Consider the following 23666-nt stretch of genomic DNA (forward strand, 5'->3'; position numbering starts at 1 on the left):
AACTTTGAACAAATTAGTTTCTTTCTGAGCAGTAAAGGTTTCCATTCAAAAACATTTAGTATGGAGGAAAAAGAAAAAAAGAAAAGAAAGGCATTTTGCGATGTAATAAATATTTTGCTATAAGAGCATGGGAATATTCCTATTACTGTAGACTATGCATGGCCTATATATATATATATATATATATATATATATATATATATATATATATATATATATATATATATATATATATATATATATATATATATATATATATATATATATATATATATATATATATATATATATATCAATGTAAATATTTGCATACGAAATTAGTACATCTAAGCAAGTATCCCCGCTTGCTTTACCCCAGAAATTCTTAATATGCAATGTCTCCAATGCACAAGAGAATTGTGGGTAAGATATGCAAATTAGGTATGCAAATTCTCAGTTTTTTTTGCTTCAAAAATACTGTTTTAACACAGCGATCCTTTTAAACAGGAATATGACAGCAAATCAGAAATCACTCACTAGACAAGCCTGTTTCGTTCTTTTTAGAACTCATCAGTAGGAGATAGATTTCTGATTGCTGCATTAGAAAAGCTATTTTCATGGTTAAACCAAAATTCTTTAAACAGGAATATGACTGTTTAAAAGAATCGCTGTGTTAAAACAGTATTTTTGAAGCAAAAAAACTGAGAATTTGCATATCTTACCCACAATTCTCTTGTGCATTGGAGACATTGCATATTAAGAATTTCTGGGGTAAAGCAAGCGGGGATACTTGCTTAGATGCACTAATTTCCTATGCAAATATTTACATTGATTTAATTTTGAGACATGGAGGATTTTAATTTCAGTTTTTTATCTCCCCCCCCCCCATAATTTTAATGAATTTTGGTTTAACCATGAAAATAGCTTTTCTAATGCAGCAATCAGAAATCTATCTCCTACTGATGAGTTCTAAAAAGAACGAAACAGGCTTGTCTAGTGAGTGATTTCTGATTTGCTGTCATAGTCCTGTTTAAAAGGATCGCTGTGTTAAAACAGTATTTTTGAAGCAAAAAAACTGAGAATTTTCATACCTAATTTGCATATCTTACCCACAATTCTCTTGTGCATTGGAGACATTGCATATTAAGAATTTCTGGGGTAAAGCAAGCGGGGATACTTGCTTAGATGTACTAATTTCCTATGCAAATATTTACATTGATTTAATTTTGAGACATGGAGGAATTTAATTTCAGTTTTTTATCTCCCCCCCCATAATTTTATATATATATATATATTTTACACACACACACACACACTTTAGAACTGAAAAATTGACATTAAAACAGAATGAACTGGTTTTAACCACTAGCCGAGCCAGAAGATCTGCAACAATTCTAAATGCCTTGGTGACAATCACAGCAGCAAAGAAATTAATCGTAACAGCATGAAATTCATTTACACATCACCAAGACTCAGAATGGTTTGGATGAGTGAGAGAGCATATGTAATCAAAACAGTATGGAATGCACAGAAGAGAGGAATTAAAACCACTTTCTGAGGTACTAAGGAAGTCAAATCCACCACTGTATGCAGAACTTTGGTGGCAGTGCAGACAAACACATACAATCAGGATAACATGGAAGCCCCCTTATAACTGACCAGCAATTTTAAAGAACAAATTAAACTACTGCCTCCAGGATATTTGCCACAGGCAAATTATTTTTTTTAATAAAAAAATGATATATACAAACACACCTACTACAACTGAAAACATTTTTGTTCTGTGGTCAGCCTTCTTCAGGATGAATTAGAGAACAAAAAGGTGTTCGGTATATAGAGCACATGGGTATGATTTCCTTTGCTGTATGGTTCTCAACTCGTCTGTCTTGGGGCATTCTTTTGAAAATGAGGTTTCAGCCTTTGTGCACAACAGAATTTGCCACCATGTTAGTTTACTCCCCCCAGCCGTAGTCACATTACCTAAACAAGAAAATGTAATGACACTCAAACCTCTGCATGTGACCCCCAGTGTAGATCAGTGACATCCTTCCAAAAGCCATCAATATAAAAATAAAGCAATCCACAGCACCCTTTGTGTAAAGTTGTGTTACTCTGTAAGGGGAGAGCTCATATCCAGCAATATTGCTGGGAAAAGAAAATGTGTACATGGGGTCCAACTGACCCAGCTCAAATGCTTCTCCTTAAGAACAAGAAAAAACATTTAGCTTCCTTTTCCTTCTTCCCGGGCACAATTCCTATCTGTTTTGAAGGTCAGAAGGTTTGTGGAATGTTCTTGGTGCAGTTCGTTTAGCAGTAATCAGCAGCAGGCACCCAGACATCCCTTACGATCAGTATCCTGTTTGAACATTGGTGTTTCCTGAGAGCTAATTCTCTTCAATTAGATTTAAATCCAGGTCTGCAAAGTCATGCTGGAAGAGCATTGCCTGGGAGCATGAAGGATGATCCCTCCTGCCTATCTCCTGTTCACTAAGTGCCAGTGTGCAGATGGGGACAGGACTTCCAGAAGTACAAGGGGATTCCCCATGGCAGGCCAGAAAAGGAGATGAGCTGCCTTCATCAGAGTTGTCCAAGAAACACATTGCACCAGCATTCTGTAAAAAAAAAAAAAAAAGTGGTTAAAAACAAAACAAAACACAAAAAAAACATACAAACCCCGCCCCCCCAAAAAAACAACACATATACCCACACAAACATTCTGTTCTAGTTTTACCTGGTTCATCTTGTAGAAGTCCAGAGAGGGACGATGCCATCGTGTATCCTCCTCATGTCTCCTCTTGATTCCACATTTCCTGGTGTCCAAGTCACAAGGTTGGGATTGACTACGAGTGAGACACTGTTGCCGCCGGACTAGCTCCGGCGTGGAAGGTGGCGAGCTGCTGGTTGAAGGAAGGAATCGTCCTGCTTCCTTGATGAGTACAGGCGACAGTGAAAAACGGCGCTGTAATGGGAAACAGCTTGGCCCTTCTGTGTTGTCCCAAAATACAGTTGGGGAAAGGGTACATGGACCTGGTGACTCTCTACACAAGGCCAGACTGAAGAAAGGAGGACTGTTGGCTTGGATGCAGCGTATAGAGGCACTGGGGTCATTTTGGAACCTGAGACTGGAGACCCCTTGTGATGGGCTTTGAGTCTGCACTCCAAGCACTGCTCCTACCCCACCACTATTACATCTCCTCTTAACTGGAGTCCATACTTTAGAGCCACTAGGTCGCCAAACTGGCCTCCATCGTGATAGATCCTCTGGAACTGATAAGGAGCGACAATGTCTCTTAGTAGGGGGTGCTGGAGGAGTAGCAGAAGTTCCTGACTCAGGGGCTTGTGAAGGACTTCTACGCTGGGGAGAGCTTTCCCTGCTGAAAACAGGGAAATGGAGGCTCAAGCTGGAGTGATGATGACAGCCTAGTCGGACCCCATCTTCAAGTTCAATTCGTGGACAGTGATTAAGAAGTCCCCAGGAACGATCTTCTGTTAAAAAAAAAAAAGATAATTTTATAAAGCTTATTAGAAACGTACATCTTATATTCAACTGTATACAGTAAAGAGCTAGGATTCTTTTGTAGCTCGATCATTTACACTTAAACACCTTGCAACAGAAAGGAAACAGAAAGGAAACCCTTTGACAAAGCCAGGTTACTGGCGAAACATGTTAGGGGAAGGTGTTGTTTTGTAAATTTTAGCTCGTCTGCTGTCTGAGATTTATGGTGGTGTAGGGGTTATTTTACAATCTAATACTATTGAGGCATACTGCCATCCCCTTAACCTCAGTATCTATATACATGTTATGAAGGCAACAAGTAGTAACATTTAGATAATTATTGTTCACAGGTATTAATAGGTAACCGGTATTTAACGGTAATATTTTACTGGTATTAAAAGGTAACTTGCAAAATCAGTAATGGTGCTACTTTAGTTATTTTTCACCTGGTATAGGCCGGTAACCACCTTAGAAAATTAGTTAGCACTATTTATAATTCGCAAGCACAAAGTTGTATCTCTTAAGAAAAATATAAAGTATTACTCGTGAGTCCAAACTTAGATGCGATACCCTTATAAAGATAAAAAACCAGCCTTGTTTATTTTATGAGAATTACCCAAGGTATAGACCGGTAAACCCCTATACAAAACCATCTATATTATTTCTAAGATACAAACCTGCGAGAGCAACAGGTCAGCCCTTAAAGGTATAGGCCGGTAATTAGATATAGAGATTAGATATTCACAACTAAGGTATAGGCCGGTAAATCTTCTTAGAGACTATCTATTAAGACATTACAACATTAAGGCATTAACTGGTAAATTATTATAGAGACTATTTTTCAACTAACAGAATAAAGTCATAGTCCGGTCAATCTCTGTAGAAACTATTCACTGATAATAGACAGATTAATGGTATAGACCGGTAACACATCTATCTAAGAGAATAAAAAGGTAAAAAACGGATAACCTATTATAGTAAACAATTGCTTCAACTGAGACAATTATGAATAAAAATATTTAATGTTATCACAGCACACAACGAGTGAATACTAAGCCTAATCCTATGCACAAAGAGATACTTGCAAAAACGTTACAATTGCTTAATCTAAGTGGAAGCCGAGGAAATCTTTAAAATAAAGTGTGTAAGCATTTAAATGCCAAGCTTTAAATTGCAGAGTTAATTTAGATACACAAACTCTCTTGAATCTGAACTTACAAATGAGATGTAATACAAGTTAAACAAACACAACCATACTGTAACAATCTGAATCTGAACTTACAAATGAGATGTAATACAAGTTAAACAAACACAACCATACTGTAACAATCTGAATCTGAACTTACAAATGAGATGTAATACAAGTTAAACAAACACAATCATACTGTAACAATCTGAATCTGAACTTACAAATGAGATGTAATACAAGTTAAACAAACACAACCATACTGTAACAATCTGAATCTGAACTTACAAATGAGATGTAATACAAGTTAAACAAACACAACCATACTGTAACAATCTGAATCTGAACTTACAAATGAGATGTAATACAAGTTAAACAAACACAACCATACTGTAACAATCTGAATCTGAACTTACAAATGAGATGTGATACAAGTTAAACAAACACAACCATACTGTAACAATATAACCATTTGTTCTATCTATAGGAACACTGACTGTTCAAGTAAAATTTCTAATCACTCTCCCAGTGTTCACTTTTCCTTGCGAGTCTATTATTATCGAGTTGCAATATAATCTAATGATATTCAGAAGACTCTTAAGACTCCTAAGTCAATAGCAGGGTTAACAGCAATCCAGTAACACATATAATTTTACTCACAGTAATTTTCACAGGCTCCCTACATCCCAAATAATCGTAAAGTTACCAGTATATACTGAACGGCATTTCAAATATTATTAGAAGGGAGAATTTATGTGACAACAGTGTCACCTAGTGGAGATTTAATTCAATACATAGTATCAACAATATAACTTGTTCAGGCAAAATTGGAGCCAAACATCCACTATTAGTTAAATAGTGTTTGGAGCTTGTAACAATAAGTTCAAGATACTTAACAAATTAACCCAATCCTCTGCAATATCAGGCAATGCCTTTTTACTATAACAAATAAAGGAGCCAAAATCAGGCAATGCCTTTTTACTATAACAAATAAAGGAGCCAAAATCAGTCACTGTCTATTAACTGATAAATTGCAGTTACCTGAAAAATAGGATTTGTAGGTCATATTAAGGTTGGTGACATCTTCTCAGATATAGTGCTCCACTTTAATGGGAATATAGGGTGAAGGGTAGCTATACTCACTTTGCTCTAACTCTAACATTACATTAGATGATTGACATCTGAGCAACCCAAGAACCTACACTAGTAAACTATCTACTCAGATCCCAAGATAAACCAGTGATCATGCTTTGTGATGAAACATTAAACTATAGATAAGTCTATAACTATAGTTCATAACACATATGTTACAAGCTTAGTCCTATTGAGAATTCACTAAAGAAAACAATCTCAACAGCAGATGATAATTTTAAAAGTTTTTGTCTTTGTGTGTGTGTAATATATTTTAATAATTTTGAATAAAAGTTAAATTTTAATATTCTAGCTCTGAACTCCACCTAGGAGTCTCATCTAAGTCAATATCCACAAAATTCTATCTCAGGAATGTGAGTGCTAATCAGATGTACAGTTTTTGTCAGTATAATACTGATTTGTCCTAGTTTGAAATTAAAGTACATAGCACCCCACCTCTCTCTTTATTATATAACCCAGCGACAATACTTAGCTGGCTTATTCAGAGAAAATAAAATTCCTGTATCACAATAATAGTAGTGCCTTAGTACACCTCTTTTTCTCGTTGTTTGAGAAAGGAAACACTAGTCCACTCAGATACAGATTTACTTTGTTCTTATCCTGTGTATACACAAAAACAAAATTACATATACACACACAAATTTGAGGGTGCGGGGCTGGGTGACAAATTTATGTAATACTTCGATGATCCTTGGCTTTAAGAATAAGTGGGGATAGACATTTTTACTTTTTCCCCATCTATAATATTGAGTGGGCTAGTAACGTTTAAAGTGAATGTAAAGTCACCACCCCCCGAGAACGCCACACTAATGTGCATAAAAAATAAGTTGAAGTTTAATTCATCATTTTTCAATGACTGCTATATTTACGCCAAATATTAGCTTTTTATCAGTTATATCGCACTATGCTTCCTCCACCCGCCATCTTCGCTATTTGAGTGACAGGTTTAGATGCACTCTTTTAACCAATCATAGATTCAACCACGGGGGATTCAATCTCGATTTCAAAACGTCACAGAATCTAAATACGCATGCGTTAAAACCTATCTTCATCTATGTTTAGACGCGCGTTCACACTTCGCGCATGCGCACTTACCATACTTATACCTAGTTCGGAGAAGATATCACAGTGGCAGTTGTGAGAGGATATGGCTTCTAACAGCCTCTTGCTATGCTCACTTTAGTGGCCCCTAAAATGTATTGCATTTTAACATTTTTATGTATATTGGCGGTGATGTGTATTGCTAACAAACGCATGTGCAATTGAAGGTGTACACGGGAGCGTGCTTGAAGTACACGTACAGAGCGGGTGGGACCGCTCTATACGTCACACCAGGGAGAAGAAGGGAGTAATGACTGGGAGGAGTTTGGGTACATAACTGAATCAAATTTGAAAGAAAAATATATAATTATTCGTTTATTTTTCAAAGAAAATAAAGTGGTAGTTTAACTAATATGTATAAAAGAAAGCATTTGGAGGATTCGTTAACAGGAAAATTGACATTCACTTTAACCCTTGAATAGTAAACTGCAACGATATTAATTCATTTCTTTCATATTAGCAAGAGTCCATGAGCTAGTGACGTATGGGATATACATTCCTACCAGGAGGGGCAAAGTTTCCCAAACCTCAAAATGCCTATAAATACACCCCTCACCACACCCACAAATCAGTTTAACGCATAGCCAAGAAGTGGGGTGATAAGACAAAAGTGCGAAAGCATAAAAAATAAGGAATTGGAATAATTGTGCTTTATACAAAAAAAATCATAACCACCACAAAAAAGGGTGGGCCTCATGGACTCTTGCTAATATGAAAGAAATGAATTTATCAGGTAAGTTCTTACATAAATTATGTTTTCTTTCATGTAATTAGCAAGAGTCCATGAGCTAGTGACGTATGGGATAATGAATACCCAAGATGTGGATCTTCCACGCAAGAGTCATTAGAGAGGGAGGGATAAAATAAAGACAGCCAATTCCGCTGAAAATAATCCACACCCAAAATAAAGTTTAAATCTTATAATGAAAAAACCTGAAATTATAAGCAGAAGAATCAAAGTGAAACAGCTGCCTGAAGTACTTTTCTACCAAAAACAGCTTCAGAAGAAGAAAACACATCAAAATGGTAGAATTTAGTAAAAGTATGCAAAGAAGACCAAGTTGCTGCTTTGCAAATCTGATCAACCGAAGCTTCATTCCTAAACGCCCAGGAAGTAGAAACTGACCTAGTAGAATGAGCTGTAATCCTTTGAGGCAGAGTTTTACCCGACTCGACATAAGCATGATGAATCAAAGACTTTAACCAAGACGCCAAAGAAATGGCAGAGGCCTTCTGACCTTTCCTAGAACCGGAAAAGATAACAAATAGACTAGAAGTCTTTTGGAAATTTTTAGTAGCTTCAACATAATATTTCAAAGCTCTAACTACATCCAAAGAATGCAACGATCTTTCCTTAGAATTCTTAGGAATAGGACACAATGAAGGAACCACAATTTCTCTACTAATGTTGTTAGAATTCACAACCTTAGGTAAAAATTTAAAAGAAGTTCGCAACACCGCCTTATCCTGATGAAAAATCAGAAAAGGAGACTCACAAGAAAGAGCAGATAAATCAGAAACTCTTCTGGCAGAAGAGATGGCCAAAAGAAACAAAACTTTCCAAGAAAGTGATTTAATGTCCAGCGAATGCATAGGTTCAAACGGAGGAGCTTGAAGAGCCCCCAGAACCAAATTCAAACTCCAAGGAGGAGAAATTGACTTAACAGGTTTTATACGAACCAAAGCTTGTACAAAACAATGAATATCAGGAAGACTAGCAATCTTTCTGCGAAAAAGAACAGAAAGAGCAGAGATTTGTCCTTTCAAGGAACTTGCAGACAAACCTTTATCCAAACCATCCTGAAGAAACTGTAGAATTCTAGGAATTCTAAAAGAATGCCAAGAAAAATGATGAAAAAAAAACACCAAGAAATGTAAATCTTCCAGACTCGATAATATATCTTCCTAGATACAGCTTTACGAGCCTGTAACATAATATTAATCAGAGAGTCAGAGAAACCTCTATGACTGAGAATCAAGCGTTCAATCTCCATACCTTCAAATTTAAGGATTTGAGATCCTGATGGAAAAAAAAGGACCTTGTGATAGAAGGTCTGGTCTTAACGGAAGAGTCCACGGTTGGCAAGTGGCCATCCGGACAAGATCCGCATACCAAAACCTGTGAGGCCATGCTGGAGCCACCAGCAGAACAAACGAGCACTCCTTTAGAATCTTGGAAATTACTCTTGGAAGAAGAACTAGAGGCGGAAAGATATAGGCAGGATGATACTTCCAAGGAAGGGACAATGCATCCACTGCCTCTGCCTGAGGATCCCTGGATCTGGACAGATACCTGGGAAGCTTCTTGTTTAGATGAGAAGCCATCAGATCTATTTCTGGAAGTCCCCATATTTGAACAATCTGAAGAAATACCTCTGGGTGAAGAGACCATTCGCCCGGATGTAACATTTGGCGACTGAGATAATCCGCTTCCCAATTGTCTATACCTGGGATATGAACCGCAGAAACTAGACAGGAGCTGGATTCCGCCCATACCAGAATTCGAGATACTTCTTTCATAGCCAGAGGACTGTGAGTCCCTCCTTGATGATTGACATATGCCACAGTTGTGACATTGTCCGTCTGAAAACAAATGAACGACTCTCTCTTTAGAAAAGACCATGACTGAAGAGCTCTGAAAATTGCACGGAGTTCCAAAATATTGATTGGTAATCTCACCTCCTGAGATTCCCAAACCCCTTGTGCTGTCAGAGACCCCCTAACAGCTCCCCAACCTGTCAGACTTGCATCTGTTGAAATCACAGTCCAGGTTGGAAGAACAAAAGAAGCCCCTGAACTAAACGATGGTGGTCTGTCCACCACGTCAGAGAGTGTCGTACAATCGGTTTTAAAGATATTAATTGAGATATGTTTGTATAATCCCTGCACCACTGGTTCAGCATACAAAGCTGAAGAGGTCGCATGTGAAAACGAGCAAAGGGGACCGCGTCCAATGCAGCAGTCATAAGACCTAGAATTTCCATGCATAAGGCTACCGAAAGGAAAGATTGAGACTGAAGGTTTCGACAAGCTGAAACCAATTTCAGACGTCTCTTGTCCGTCAGAGACAGAGTCAAGGACACTGAATCTATCAGGAAACCTAAAAAGGTTACCCTTGTCTGAGGAATCAACAAACTTTTTGGTAAATTGATCCTCCAACCATGTTCTAGAAGAAACAATACTCATAAAAGACTGGAAAGGTTCTTTCTAGTGAAAATGAGCAAAGGGAATTGAATCCAATGCTGTGGCCATAAGACCTAAAACTTCTATGCATATATAGCAACTGAAGGAAATAATAGAGACTAAAGGTACCGACAGACGGAACCCAATAGAATTATCCCTTGTCTGATAGAGACAAAGACAGTGACACAAACTATCTGGAAACCTAAAAAAAGGTGACCCTTGTGTGAGGAATCAAGAGCTTTTGAAAAAAAGATTCTCTAACTATGTCCTGAAGAGCAAGTGAATCATATGAGATTCCGCATCCTCAGAAAATAATCTGAATGAAAACAGAAAAAAGAAAATATGCATTTATTGTATCTAATGAAAACAAATAATGCTATTAATGACCATAAAAAGGCAAAATAGTTTGAATAAAACTCCAAACCCGGTTCCTAAAAAAAAAAAAGAACTGAAAGAAATACCCCAGAAGATTCCAGGTCTGAGCAGCGCTTGAACCCCATGGGTGGCCAGCCATGCTTCAACAGTACCCAAAATATATAGGACAGAAACACACTTAAAGAAAGTGTTAGCCTTACTGGAATAAAAGAAATTTGGACAAAATAGAACCAAATAAATTTCAAAGAAGTCTTAACCTGCCCTTTACCAGCCAAGCTGGAATACGGCACGTACATCGCAATATTAGGGAGCTGATTTCGAACCCCAATTATAAACATGTTACTTGGGAAAGAACTCAGGAATTAATAAGAACAAAGTTTTAGTCTTAGAACTCAATCTTGAAGCCCAGAGTAACAGTTAAGAATTGAATCCAATTATAAAACAAATAATTGATTATCTTAGAACAAAAGAAATATGGATTATTTTTTTTTTTAAAAAATCACAAAATTCTTCTAGCTAAAAAAGCTAAAGACATAGATTAACCCTCATTTGCGAAAATATTCAATAAAATGAAGACACAAAATGAAATTATTAGCATGATAGTCCAGTTTAAAGGACCAGTCAATACAGTGGACTTGCATAATCAATAAATGCAAAACAACAAGACAAATGCAACAGCACCTAGTCTAGTAAATGTTGTCCTTTAACAATGCTAAAATAAATCATAATCTGATGCTTGATCTTAAAGTAAACAGAAAAAATGAAGCAATTGCAATATCCAAATAAATCACAGGACCAAGAAAGTACCTGAAACTAAATAATTTTCCATAAATAAGATACAACTATCTAAAGGAAAATAAATACTATTTTGCTATAGAAACAATAGCATAATTAGTAGAAGTAGAGATAGATTGGAGAACCCTCCAAATTGAATTTAACTGCTGGCAAAGAATATAGTTTAAAACCTTTGAAGAAGGAATAAAAGAAAATTCTCAGCCTATTCCATTCCCTAGAATGGGGAATTGGAAAGAAAACCTCTGAAAACACAGAAGAAATAAATAGGCAAAAATAGTGACAGCTAGTCTTAAAGAACTAGTTACCTTAATATCCAAAATAATCAACACCTTTTCAACAAAGAACAAATGTACTTTAATAATAGAAAAATAAAAAAGTAGATTTGTTAGTGTCAATATCTGATGAAGAAAATTTCTGAAAGAGAAAAAACATCATCAGAGAAGGATAAATCAGTATGTTGTTGGTCATTTGAAACTTCAATAAATAAAAAAAGAAGTGAAAAAGACCTAAAAATTTTATTAGAAGGCACGAAGTCAGACGAAGCCTTTAAAATAGAATCAGAATTTTTTTTTCTTATAAATCTTCTAAATATTTCTTGTACATAAGATGTAAGAATGGAAATATATAAAGCATAAATACTAATGGATTCAGCATGTAAAAGTATATCATAATAACTTATTACAAACCATAGCTAAAAATAAACATTTATAACATTTAAAATAAATGAACTTAGCTTTGGTAGAACTGAAACTCAGTTAAGCGTTTTTCCAGAAGTAGCTTTTGATCCAGGGTCAATCTGAGACATCTTGCAATATGTAATAGAAAAAAACAACATATTAAGCAAAAATGATCAAATTCCTTAAATGACAGTTTCAGGAATGGGAAAAAAATGCCAATGACCAAGCTTCTAGCAACCAGAAGCAATAAATAATGAGACTTAAATATTGTGGAGACAACAATGACGCTCAAATTTTTTAGCGCCAAAAAAGCCGCCCACATTATTTGGCGCCTAAATGCTTGTGGCGCCAAAAATGGCGCCACATCCGGTAACGCCGACATTTTTTGGCGCAAAAACTTCAAAAAAATGACGCAACTTCCGGCGACACGTATGACGCCGGAAATGACAAGAAAATTTTTGCGCCAAGAATGACGCAATAAAATGAAGCATTTTCAGCCCCCGCGAGCCTAACAGCCCACAGGAAAAAAAGTCAAATTTTAAGGTAAGAAAAAAATTATTTATTCATATGCATTATCCCAAATATGAAACTGACTGTCTGAAAATAAGGAACGTTGAACATCCTGAATCAAGGCAAATAAATGTTTAAACACATATATTTAGAACTTTATACAAAAGTGCCCAACCATAGCTTAGAGTGTCACAGAAAATAAGACTTACTTACCCCAGGACACTCATCTACATGTAGTAGAAAGCCAAACCAGTACTGAAACGAGAATCAGTAGAGGTAATGGTATATATAAGAGTATATCGTCGATCTGAAAAGGGAGGTAAGAGATGAATCTCTACGACCGATAACAGAGAACCTATGAAATAGACCCCGTAGAAGGAGATCATTGAATTCAAATAGGCAATACTCTCTTCACATCCCTCTGACATTCACTGCACACTGAGAGGAAAAATCGGGCTCCAGCCTGCTGCGAAGCGCATATCAACGTAGAATCTAGCACAAACTTACTTCACCATCTCCATGGGAGTCAAAGTTTGTAAAACTGATTTGTGGTTGTGGTGAGGGGTGTATTTATAAGCATTTTGAGGTTTGGGAAACTTTGCCCCTCCTGGTAGGAATGTATATCCCATACGTCACTAGCTCATGGACTCTTGCTAATTACATGAAAGAAATATATATATATATATATATATATATATATATATATATATATATATATATTAGAGTTGCAACAACTAATCAATATAATGATAATAATGGATTATGAAAATAGTTGTCAACGAAAGTCATAATCGATAAGTTGGTCTGAGATTAGCTGGTTTGCACACAGCACCAGCTGCATGAATCCAATGAGCTCCTGCACATGGTATTGTGTTTGAAAAGTAAACGTCCTTTAGGCTAAGGACATAACTATAACTTTTTCAAGACCGTATAAGTTTCTTTTTAAAGGAATACTGAACCCAAATTTTTTTATTTCGTGATTCAGACAGAGCATGCAATTTTAAGCAACTTTCTAATTTACTCCTATTATCAAATTTTCTTTGTTTGCTTGCTATCTTTATTTGAAAAAAGGCATCTAAGCTTTTTTCTTGGTTCAGACCTCTGGACAGCACTTTTTTATTGGTGGATGAATTTGACCACCAATCAGCAAGGACAACCCAGGCATCTAAACTTACATTCTTGCATTTCAAATAAAGATACCAAGATAAAGATACCAAGAAAGTTGCTTAAAATGTCATGCTCTATCTGAATCACGAAAGAAAAAATTAGGGTTCAGTGTCCCTTTAAGCTTACAACTACTCCTGGTTTATGTGCAACCCAGAAATAATAGGAGTTCTCATTTCGATTGTGTATGGTAAATCAGGGGATTTGGGACTGTGCTTTGCATGATATAGTGCCTGCAGGCAAAATAGCTGTAAAAAAAAAAAAGAGAGCCAGCCTCAGCTAGGAGCATGTTGACATGTTTGCATTTCAATGCAAAGTTTCTTAAAGAATGAATAACAGAATGTTATAAACAGTGATAGTCTACCTCTTTATAGTTCTACCTTTCAGTCTGTGGTTTTGTTTTTCTTAATTAGCCTTCTGCTGCTTAAAAATTGAACAAACAGTTGTGTTCATGTAAAGTTTATATCTGTAACCATCAGTATGTGGATTTTATTTTAAATACATGAAAAAAATATTGATTTTTTTTATCCGATTAATCGAAAAAATAATCATCCGATTAATCGATTATGAAAATAATCATTAGCTGCAGTATATATATATATATATATATATATATATATATATATATATATATATATATATATATATATATATATATATATATATATATATATATATATATATATATATATATACACACATACATACATATACACATACATACACACATACATACACATATATACACATACATACACACACACACAGTTGTGCAAATAAATTTACATACCCTGGCAGAATTTATGATTTCTTGGTCATTTTTCAGAGAATATGAATGATAACACAAAAACTTTTTTCACTCATGGTTAGTGTTTGGCTAAAGCCATTTATTATCAATCAACTGTGTTTACTCTTTTTAAATCATAAGAAACTACCCAAATGACCCTGATCAAAAGTTTACATACCAGGGTGAGTTGGGCCTGATAACATGCACACAAGTTGACACAAAGAGATTTGAATGGCTATTAAAAGGTAACCATCCTCACCTGTGATCTGTTTGCTTGTAATTAGTGTGTGTATAAAAGTTCAATGAGTTTCTGGACTCCTGACAGACCCTTGCATCTTTCATCCAGTGCTGCACTGACATTTCTGGATTCTGAGTCATGGGGAAAGCAAAAGAATTGTCAAAGGATCTGCAGGAAAAGGTAGTTGAACTGTATAAAACAGGAAAGGGATATAAAAAGATATCCAATGAATTGAGAATGCCAATCAGCAGTGTTCAAACTCTAATCAAGAAGTGGAAAATGAGGGGTTCTGTTTAAACCAAACCACGGTCAGGTAGACCAACCAAAATTTCAGCCAGGAAAATTGTTCGGGATGCAAAGAAAACCCCACAAATAACTTCAGGTGAACTACAGGACTCTCTGAAAACATGTGGTGTGGCTGTTTCAAGATGCACAATAAGGAGGCACTTGAAGAAAGATGGGAAGCATGGTCGAGTTGCCAGAAGAAGGCCTTTACTACGCAAATGCCACAAAGTATCCCGCTTACAATACGCCAAACAGCACACAGAGACAAGCCTCAAACCTTCTGGCACAAAGTCATTTGGAGTGATGAGACCAAAATTGAGCTTTTTGGCCACAACCATAAACGCTACTTTTGGAGAGGAGTCAACAAGGCCTATGATGAAAGGTACACCATTCCTACTGTGAAACATGGAGGTGGATCGCTTATGTTTCGGGGGATGTGTGAGCTACAAAGGTACAGGGAATTTGGTCAGAATTGATGGCAAGATGATTGCAGTATGTTATCAAAAAATACTGGAGGAAAATTTGCATTCATCAGCCCGGAAGCTGCGCATGGGACATACTTGGACATTCCAACATGACAATGATACTAAACGCAAGGCCAAGTCGACCTGTCATTGGCTACAGCAGAATAAAGTGAAGGTTCTGGTGTGGCCATCTCAGTCTCCTGACCTCAATATCATTGAGCCACTCTGGGGAGATCTGAAACGTGCAGTTCATGCAAGCCCCAAAGCAGAACACTGTGCGATCTGCGTTCTTATCGCAGAAACTGAAGGGTGTCTGCAGAAAGAAGTGTTTTTTTGCCTGCACTTTTAATTTCTACCTGCAGGTATCACTGTTCCGTTCTATCACAATGTAACTTTTTGCTACGTTCCTCTTTTTTTAAATTTCCTCCCACTTCCTGAACTCCAGTGTGGTACAGGGTAACAGCACAGTGCAGAAAAGGTAAGTCAGGGCTTTACTAAGTATTTTGGTTGGCTCCTTTACTCCTAGAATACATTTGTTGACAGATTTTTTTTTTTTGTTCTTTAATAAGTGTGTGTGCGTGTATATATATATATATATATATATATATATATATATATATATATATGGTGTGAGTGTGTATATGGTGTGTGTATAGATAGAGAGAGAGAGAATAACTCATTGTGTAAACTATTTACAAAATCTAGACAAGTCAGAAGACTTGCTTTTCCCACAGAAACTCATGACTCACCTTTTTACTTTTAGCCTGCTTTTTAAGGCAGACTTCCCTTTACGCCATAGCATCACCGCATTACAGAGCTGTAAATGTGTAAATACTTTGTTGAAGCAACTTTTGATTTTATTATAGCACTCAGTCTGTTTGGTTAGGAGTATCAGCAAGGCACATTTTGACTTGGCAAGATTTGCCCACTTCTTTGCAAAAACACTCCAAATACATCAGATTGCGAGGGCATCTCCTGTGCACAGCCCTCTTCAGATCACCCACAGATTTTCAATCGGATTCAGGTCTGGGTTCTGGCTGGGCCATTCCAAAACTTTAATCTTCTTCTGGTGAAGCCATTCCTTTGTTGATTTGGATGTATGCTTTGGGTGGTTGTCATGCTGAAAGATGAAGTTCCTCTTCATGTTCAGCTTTCTAGCAGAAGCCTGAAGGTTTTGTGCCAATACTGACTGGTATTTGGAACTGTTCATAATTCCCTCTAGCTTAACTAAGGCCCCAGTTCCAGCTGAAGAAAAACAGCCCCAAAGCATGATTCTGCCACCACCATGCTTCACTGTGGGCATGGTGTTCTTTTGGTGATGTGCAGTGTTGTTTTTGCGCCAAACATATCTTTTGGAATTATGGCCAAAAAGTTCAACCTTGGTTTCATCAGACCATAACACCTTTTCCCACATGCTTTTGGGAGACTACAGATGTGTTTTTGCAAAATGTAGCCTGGCTTGGATGTTTTTCTTTGTAAGAAAAGGCTTTCGTCTTGCCACTCTACCCCAGACCTATGAAGAATATGTGAGATTGTTGTCACATGTACCACACAGCCAGTACTTGCCAGATATTCCTGCAGCTCCTTTAATGTTGCTGTAGGCCTCTTGGTAGCCTCCCAGACCAGTTTTCTTCTCGTCTTTTCATCAATTTTGGAGGGACATCCCGTTCTTGGTAATGTCACTTTTGCACCATATTTTATTCACTTGATGATGACTGTCTTCACTGTGTTCCATGGTATATCTAATGCCTTGGAAATTCTTTTGTACCCTTCTCCTGACTGATACCTTTTAACAATGATATCATGGCTTTTGCTGTGGGATGCGACTAAGAAAATTTCAAGAAAGACCAACTAGAGCAGCTGAACTTTATTTGAGGTTAATCAGAGGCACTTTAAATGATGGCAGGTGTATGCCGACTCCTATTTAACATGATTTTTAATGTGATTGCTTAATTCTGAACATAGCTACATCCCCAGTTGCAACCACATTATTTTAGTTTTTTTTTTTTTTTTTTACTTACCTCCTCCTAAAATATTTTAGTTTGTTTTTCAATTGAGTTGTACAGTTAATAGGTCATATTAAAGGTGGAAAAAGTTCTGAAATGATTTATCTGTCTCATTTTTCTACATCACAGAAACCTGACATTTTAACAGGGGTGTGTAGACTTTTTTATATCCACTGTATAGTGTGTGTAGAGATCACAGAAGCTGAAACTTTACCAAATAAGTTAATTAGATATGCACAGTATTGGAAAAACAAATTATGCTTACCCGATAATTTCCTTTTTTCTGATGTAAAGAGTCCACAGCTGCATTCATTACTTTTGGGAAATAAGGAGGAGGCAGACACCCCAGCCAAAGGCTTAAATATTCCTCCCACTCCCCTCATCCCCCAGTCATTCTGCCGAGGAACAATTAACAGTAGAAGAAATATCAGAGTGAAAGGTGCCAGAAGAATATAAGGAGCCCCACATATAATTACTGGTGGGGAGCTGAGGACTCTTTCCATCAGAAGAAAAGGAAATCAGGTAAGCATAATTTATGTTTTTTCTTTTAAATGGAAAGAGTCCACAGCTGCATTCATTACTTTTGGGAAAACAATACCCAAGCTATAGAGGACAATTAATGCAAAGACGGGAGGGTACAATAGGCGGCCCATACTGAGGGCACCAGGCCTGAACCTGTACCGTCCGAAGCTGAGAAGTTTTTTTAAGAGGAAACGCCCCAATGACACTGACTCACAGTTAGTCCAGAAGCCAAACCACACAACGCAAATGGGCTCGCCTGAGCCAACAGTCCTCCAGGAGACACCGTCGCCCAACAAACGGTCCCCCACCACTTAGCCCCCCCCCACAAATGATGAAGGGGACACCAGTCGAACCCCCCAAGGGGACAAGGCAAAGGAGGACCGAGGAAACCGAAAGGTCTCCTAATACAAAAAAAGAACACCTCCAAGAGTGAGCCGAGCTCACAGAGACCCAAAGGGACCCAAACAGGGAAAGGAGGCCACGCCAACACCAAGTGGAACCCAGGATAAGACCGGGCACAGAGACAGAACAGACATCTCTCCAACAACTGAAGAGGCAAAGTTCACCCAGTGTCTTTCATGGTTGAATACCTTGGTGTTCTATGGTCAAAGTGTGTAATACACTCAGGTGAAAAACCCCAAGATTGAGAACACAGAGTCCATAACAGGACAACACAGAGGGTACTTGCGAGGAAGAAGAAGCAGTCAAGCAAGAAACAAACCGCAAAAGCAACCCCCGGACAGAGGGCACGCTCCAGGCAACCTAAAATCGCCGGACCTACACACAGGTCCCTAAAAAGGGCAACACAAAACAACAATCGAGGCCCCCCGTGAAGGAGAGTATACCCTCAACCCGAAGGAAGAGTAAACCCTCTTCTGAAATCAATGGAGCAAGGTTAAAGAAAAATCTATACCTTAGCAGACTGAGCGAACTGGACCAACCCAGCCTCAGGGATCCAACACAGGGGAACAAGAATCCCGAAAAAGGTACAGGAATGAACATAAGAATAGCAAAGCCAACCCCACAGAGTACAAGTACAACCCGACTCTGAAAACAGACAACAAGGCCATAGACCGAAGGATCTATCCAAATAAAGGCCCAACAAGTCTGACTTGGAGCCAGCAAGACCCCAGGGGGAACCAATCCCACCTTTCCACCTCCCATCCAGGAGAAGCCCCAAGCAAGGACTATCTCCATAGGGAGAATATCCCCTAAAGAAAAGGGAAGATGCCGGAAGGGCAACAACTCCTCAAGGCCCGAAGGCACCGGCTAATGGGAAGATAAATTCCCAACACAGATGTCCTAGAAAAGGACCCCCCTACAAATAGCTTGCCAAGCAAAGGCACAGCCAACCCATTCGCCTGCAGAGCAGGGAATCCACGGGAACACTGGTAAGCTGACTAGGGAAATGCAACCCTAATGCGCACCAGAAAGTGGACATTCAGCGCCAGCAGTTGGGTATGAACCAACAACCCTTAAGGCGCAAGCCACACAGCTAACTACAAGATGACACAGGCTACTCCTGTGGCAAAGAGTAAAAAATACTCAAAAAACCTGGCCAACCATGAGCCGGTCTGGTAGATGGAAGAAGGTGGAACTGAACCACTCTGTCCCTAGACATATACAGGTTGAAGCAAGCCTGGACCCCAGACCACTGAGGATCATCTGGACCCAAGTTCCCACAACCGTGGAACACCCCGACCAGCCCTGAGATCCAAGATTCCAAAACCACCCAAAACTGTGTCAGGAAACAGGCCAAGTGAAGCTTCAGCAACCGGAAGTCTCAGAGAGAAAAACAGGTCCGGGCACCTAATAGTTCAGCCAAACCTTACTCTAGAACTAAACACCCCATGTGGCCAAAAAGCCAGACACAAGGGATATGGATGCATATCTAGAGAATCCGGATAGCGAGAAGAACTCGAAAGCCCCGGCCAAAGGAAGGAACCACCCCTATCTAAAGCCCAACGCTCCAAGAAGCACGGCTGAAAGTCATATGAAGATACTTCCCAAAGCCTTAGGACAACCCAGGGATACCACAAGGTCAAAAAATCCTACTAGTAGGACTATTCTCCCTATCACCTCCACTCAAGCAGAGGACACAAGGAAGAGAAAGGCACCAAGCCTACCCAGCTCCGGAAAACCCTGAGCTAAACAAAGTCCCTGCAGGGAACAACCATCACCCGGAAACACAGATCCATAAAAGAAGATCCAACTCACCAGGAGATAATGGAAGACGCAAAGGTCTCTTATAACTCAGACAGTACATGCAGTAAAAGCTGCATCTAGAAACACTATAAACAGCTTACGCGTATACCTGCAAGGTGGGAAGAGCTGCAACTGGTTTCAAACTGCAAACCTTCCGCATGCTAGACAGCTATCCTGTACAAGCTGTTGGATCAAGCCCAAAAGGACAAATCCAGAGGCCTAAAAGATGAAGGCCAAATTGCTCAACTGCGGTAAGGGGCGTTAAGCCCTCCACCACATAGGGGAGGCTCTAGGTTCTGAAGAAATCAGATGTCAGAGTGACGCAGCGGGAAACTCCACTACCCGGTCATCAATGACTGAAGGCTATTAAAGACTGAAACAATACTTTGCGCCTCACTGACCCACAGGTCCTCTCAAATTCTTAGTTGAACATGAAAAACAATGATAACCTGAGCACTCTGCGCTTCTACTGAACAAGCTGAGCAGAACAGCGCCACGTGTCTGAACATCCGCAAGACTGAACGAACCCGATAGGATCAGCCTGCACCTAGGGTCCCAACCGGCAAGCTGAGTAAATTCTCCCTCATAGGGGAAAAAACAGAAAACAGACATTTTTAACATAGTACTAACATGTCCAAAACAACTTCCGAAGAAGTAATAAAGAGTATCAATCCCAGAAAGTTCCAGAAGGAAACAAAAACAAATAAAGACATCCCATCGTATATAAATAAAATATAAAGCAACCCGGAGTTTAACGCCCAAAAAGACACCGGCCTACCCGCAGGACCAGCCAAAAAGAGCCCTATCTTACAAAACTGGGAAAGATCTCAAACAAATGACAATCAGGAGATTACTTCATCCCCACATGTCTAATGAGTTGCACCAATCGAATTATCAGACTGAAAATCCCCGGAACTGGTAACAATAGGTAACGAAAGGCACAAAACTCAGGGACAGATACCCCCGTGGGGAACTGTAGAGGCCCTCCCCAAGGCGGAAGGCCCGGGACAATAGGGCACGAGCACATTCTCAAATAAACGTCTGGACTCTGCAGACGAACTATCGCCAACATTATGTGGAAGCGAAAACATGCTGCAACCTCCGCATCCTTTAGGAAGCATATAGTATACATCAGCAGTATAAGCATGGAGCAGCAGTCCCTCAAAAATAAGCATATAGACCGCAGCAGTACAGTAGAGCAGGTTCACAGGCAGACTGACACTGTGGGAATGTACAGTAGACATCAGCGAGGCTGTACATGAACCTGTCCTCATGCACACCGAGTAAGGGCAACATACACAGCAACACCGGCTCCTAAAAGATACTGCAGAAAAATGTTCACTAAAAAATTCTCATCGCAGAAAATGAAAAAAAAAGTTCTGCCTCTGGGCATGCAAGACAGCCCAAGAATTTACAGGAACTGGAGGCTTTTTGCCAGGAAGAATGGGCAGCTTTACCATCTGAGAAGATAAAGTGCCTCATCCACAAATACCACAAAAGACTTCAAGCTGTCATTGATGTTAAAGGGGGCAATACACGGTATTAAGAACTGGGGTATGTAAACTTTTGATCAGGGTCATTTGGGTATTTTCTGTTGTCATTATGATTTAAAAAGAGTAAACACAGTTGGTTGACAATAAATGGCTCCAAATCATAAATTCTGCCAGGGTATGTACACTTATGAGCACAAATGTATATATGTATATATATATATATATATATATATATATATATATATATATATATATATATATATATATATATATATATATATATATATATATATATATATATATATATATATATATATATATATATATATATAAAAAAATAATGTTAGAAGACATGGTAAGGTGATTCAACAGAAAGGGAAAAAACTAAGTCCCCCCAATAGGTCTGATACCATAAGCCAGGTACCTATTGCCCAACTTCAAGAAACAAATGATTCTCATAATTCTTTATTTTTTTTTTAAAAAGAAACACAACACACAATCAACCAGCATACTTAAAACAAATTATGGGGAAAGAGGCAAACAAATCAAGCAATAGCTTTGAGTTACCCAACTTTTTTGTTATGGTAAACGATTTTATACAGAATAGGTTCCACTATCTATTCTACAGAATAACGCAGTTTGAATAGGTTGCAGAAATAGATAATTTAGTTGAAACAAAGATGAAACAAAAGAAAATGAGCAAATGGGAAATTCTACTTTTAGTGTGAGGGACATACACATCCTCATAAGGTTAATGTAGCCTGTGAGTTGCAACTTAGATCTCCCTTGTACCGAAAAGTTTCTTACAATCTGGTGAAAGTGAAAAAGTTTATATACAGTATTTACTTTATTTATATTATACTCTATACACTCAAGTTTGTGTTGAAATATTAAAAAAAAAAATGTATAGTGCAGAATAAAGCAACGAGTCTCTTTTTAAAGATATGTAAATACGTATCCTAAGGCCATTAAAGTGAATGTAAAGTTTAATGAGAAAGTGCCCAGTTTTTAAAAATACTCATAAAACAGGCGCACTTTCATTCACTAAAGTTTTCTTTTTTTTTTTTTTATATTTATTTGTGGCTGCCAGAGAAAAAAAAACAAAAAAAGCTCTTCCACATGGATGTAAAACTACACCACGCAGGGTGTAAACAAATATACAACAAAAAACAAAGAATATGATTAAATTGCATCATTCACAATATACATAGATATCAAATTATAATGAAACAATCAATTATTTTGACTCTGGTAGCTCTTTTCATCATGAACTGAGAAACACCAAACCAAACCTTCTCCCTCTCTCCTAATTACAATGCCCCTCTGAGGTGTCAATTTTAATCTGTCTCTCTTCCCTCAACTCAGAATCCTTTACTATATCGATTTTCTATCACATCTATTTCCTCATCTAACTTCTCCAGCCTGTTAAATTGTTCTACCTATAGCTTGAAACCCAATCTGTCGGAAAATCTCCTAATAATACCAGATCAGAAAAACAATCAGTACTTAAAAATGGGTGTAGAATTATCTTTTGCACATCCTCTGGATATATTTTAATTATAGGTAACCAACCCAATAAAAAATTTTTACATTCTTTTTCGCCTGCATCCCACAGATGGAAAGATTCAAATATAATTTGCGACTGGATTTCTTTAATAAAAATGAGAAACCGGGCAACTTTTTTGCTTTCCAATTACTTACTATAAGTTGCCTAACAAGTAAAATGATAGTATTTATAATTCTACTTGCTGAACTGTCCTTTGACTAGACCTGACTAACAGAAAAATATCCTCAACTTTAAACTGTATGTTTGTTAAGCACAATCTGTTAATCCAAAAAATCACTTTCTTCCAAAATTGTTGAATCCTAGGGCAATACCAAAACATATGTAAGATATCTGCATTCATAAAGACACATCGTGGGCAGAAGAAATCTTGACCCGAATACATTTTAGCCATTTTCCATGGTGTGCAATAATAGTTGTTTAGTAATTTCATATGACCTTCTCTCCAGCTAACTGGGATACGACACTTATTTAGTGTTTTACA

At 37.9% G+C, this 23666-nt stretch overlaps 1 protein-coding gene across 3 annotated transcripts in view; it reads right to left on the bottom strand.

Moving 5' to 3' along the window:
* Window positions 1-503: 503 nt before the first annotated feature.
* FAM53C (family with sequence similarity 53 member C) overlaps window positions 504-23666 on the bottom strand; it is a 102328-nt gene continuing 79165 nt past the window's right edge. For all 3 annotated transcript variants that reach the window (XM_053717017.1, XM_053717016.1, XM_053717018.1), the window contains 2 exons: window positions 2711-3465; window positions 504-2591 (listed from right to left, as the gene is read on the bottom strand). In XM_053717017.1, coding sequence (XP_053572992.1) covers window positions 2364-2591; window positions 2711-3465 — 983 coding nt within the window. In that variant the 3' untranslated portion in view covers window positions 504-2363. The remainder of the gene's footprint in view (window positions 2592-2710; window positions 3466-23666) is intronic.

Source organism: Bombina bombina, chromosome 6, assembly GCF_027579735.1.
Source record: "Bombina bombina isolate aBomBom1 chromosome 6, aBomBom1.pri, whole genome shotgun sequence".
Classification (NCBI taxonomy): domain Eukaryota; kingdom Metazoa; phylum Chordata; class Amphibia; order Anura; family Bombinatoridae; genus Bombina; species Bombina bombina.